The sequence below is a fragment of the Pteropus vampyrus genome, unplaced genomic scaffold, assembly GCF_000151845.1.
Source record: "Pteropus vampyrus isolate Shadow unplaced genomic scaffold, Pvam_2.0 Scaffold593, whole genome shotgun sequence".
NCBI lineage: Eukaryota > Metazoa > Chordata > Mammalia > Chiroptera > Pteropodidae > Pteropus > Pteropus vampyrus.
Genome location: NW_011889374.1, coordinates 218,410 through 220,685, shown reverse-complemented (window position 1 = coordinate 220,685; position 2,276 = coordinate 218,410). Strand labels below are relative to the sequence as shown.

At 49.7% G+C, this 2,276-nt stretch overlaps 1 protein-coding gene across 1 annotated transcript in view; it reads left to right on the top strand.

Moving 5' to 3' along the window:
* The window catches only part of LOC105308576 (sialic acid-binding Ig-like lectin 14), a 5,257-nt gene extending 3,735 nt beyond the window's left edge, over window positions 1–1,522 (top strand). Inside the window, exons 5-6 of the mRNA XM_011384579.2 lie at window positions 419–676; window positions 783–1,522. Coding sequence (XP_011382881.1) covers window positions 419–676; window positions 783–922 — 398 coding nt within the window. The 3' untranslated portion in view covers window positions 923–1,522. The remainder of the gene's footprint in view (window positions 1–418; window positions 677–782) is intronic.
* The last annotated feature ends 754 nt before the right edge of the window (window positions 1,523–2,276 follow it).

Genomic DNA, 2,276 nt, shown 5'->3' with positions numbered 1-2,276 from the left:
GGCCTCAGCCTCCCCTCTGGCCTCCCTGCCTCCTGCCCAATCCCTCCCATCCAGCCGCATTTGGTCCCAGGAGGATTTTCTAGATCGGTGATGACTGTGTGTCTCCCCTAGTAAGAGTCAACTCCTGCTTTCCAGGAATTCCCCGAGCAAACGCCCATGCCCTCAGCCTGGTGCCCAAGGCCCCCAGATTTCTGACCCTGCCTTCTCTCCCACCATCATCGAGTCTTCGGTGCTCCTGGTAACCCCGCCAGTTTGCAGATGTGGGCGCAATTCCCCTCACTCAGTTCCTGGCACATCACCCAAGCTGCCCGCAGATTCTCAACCATCCCACCTCAGCTCAGCCCTCTTCCTTCTGTTAGCCTGACCTGACCACCAGATCACTGCCCCTTAACCCACCTGCCGTGTCCCTCCCACCCAGCCCTGAAGACCCGGAGAAGCCACTTGTCACTGCTTGTCCTGGAAGGCCAGTTCCTGTGCCTGGTCTGCGAGGCTGACAGCAACCCCCCTGCCACACTGAGCTGGTCCCAGGACGGAAAAGCCCTGAGCCCCTCCCAGCCCTCCGCACCAGGGGTCCTGGAGCTGCCCCACGTAGAGTCTGCAGACGGAGGAGCGTTCACCTGCTGGGCTCAGCACCCGCTTGGCTCCCAAAACATTTCCCTCAGCCTTCCTGTGCAGAGTGAGTTGTCAGATAGGTACTGGGGAGGGCACCCAGGTCAGTGTTGGGGCCATGGGAGGGACTGGTACCTGGGGACACGACTTCACCAGCCTCTGCTCTTCCCCAGGAAGCCCCACTCCCTGCAGATGCGAGCCTGAGGAGCAGCAGGGCTCCTGGCCCGTGGTCCTCACCGTGATCAGAGGGGCCCTCATGGGGGCTGGCTTCCTCCTCACCTATGGCCTCACCTGGATCTACTACACCAGGTGAGCAGGTCTGCCCTCTCCAGAGAAGTCTGGCTCTTGGCCCCTGGGTTCCAGGTGGGGCTGAGCTGTCCCGGCCTGCCTGGAGTTACCGTTACAGCGGCCAGCAGACTCTGAACTGAGGCTGTGCTGGTTCTGCAGGTGTGGAGATGCCCAGAGAACAGGGCCGAGATCCTGACTGAGTCTCCCTCCTTCTCGAGGATTTGTTTAATCAACAGCACCAAAATTAGAATACAGAATAATTCCATTGTGCCAAATATTCCCTTGTTCTTTACCTTGGTTACACGTTCCAACGAGCCCTAAAGCCCGGCAACCATCCATCTGTCCTGCGTAACCAGAGTTCCAGCTCTTTGAGAATGTCATATAAATGGAGTCACGTGCTGAGTAATTTTTGAGACCGACTTCTTTCACTCAGCACAACCTTTGAGATTGATCATACTTCATTTCTTTGTATCACCAAGTAGTGTTCCGTTGTGTAGAAGCACCACGTTTCTTTATCCAGTTACCCACGAAGGACGTTTGGGTCGATTTCATTTTTTGATGGCTGTGAGTAATGCCACTACAAACACTCATGTACGAATCTTCCTAGGAGTGGGACGACTGGGCCATATGGTAAGTTTATATTTATCTTTAGAAGAAACAGACTGTGGTGGTTTTCCTGAAATTGCTCCATTTATCTCAGTTGTTACATTTCTGTGCATGGAGGTGCCTTACTGCCCTTTCACTGCATGTTGGGTAGGTAGTGATGTCACCTCTTTCCTCACCATATCGATCATTTGCATCTTCTCATCCCGATCTGGCAAATCTCATTAGGCGTTTATCTCCTCGATCGATATTTTTAAAGTACGAGTATATGCATTCATTGCATTAAAACAGCTTTTCTGTTTCAATTTAATTGCCTTCTGCTTTACCTTTGTTATCCCTGCCATCCACTTTTGTGAGAAAAAATCTCTATTTTGCAGTCTTGGGTGTAGTGTTTTATATCTCTAAGTTAGGTCGAGTTGCCTTATTGTGTTCAAAGGTTTCCTATCCGTAACTGATTTTATTTTATTTTTTGCCTGTTCTACTAATAACTGAGGGAGGTAGGTCCATCAACTTGTATTTTGTATATTCTGAAATTGTTATTAGGTGTGTATAAATTTAGACTTGTTATATATTCTTGCTGAACTGAACTTTCTCCTTACACACACTTCTCACGGATATCATGATAAGTATTTTAGGTTCCCGTCTGCATGTCATTTCCTTTTCCATTATTTGGTTTTCGAGCACTTTGTGTTCTCATGGTTAAAGAATGTCTCTCAAATGGCTCATGTTCTTTCTGAAAATCGAGTCTGGCAATCTATATTCTGTTTGGATTGTTT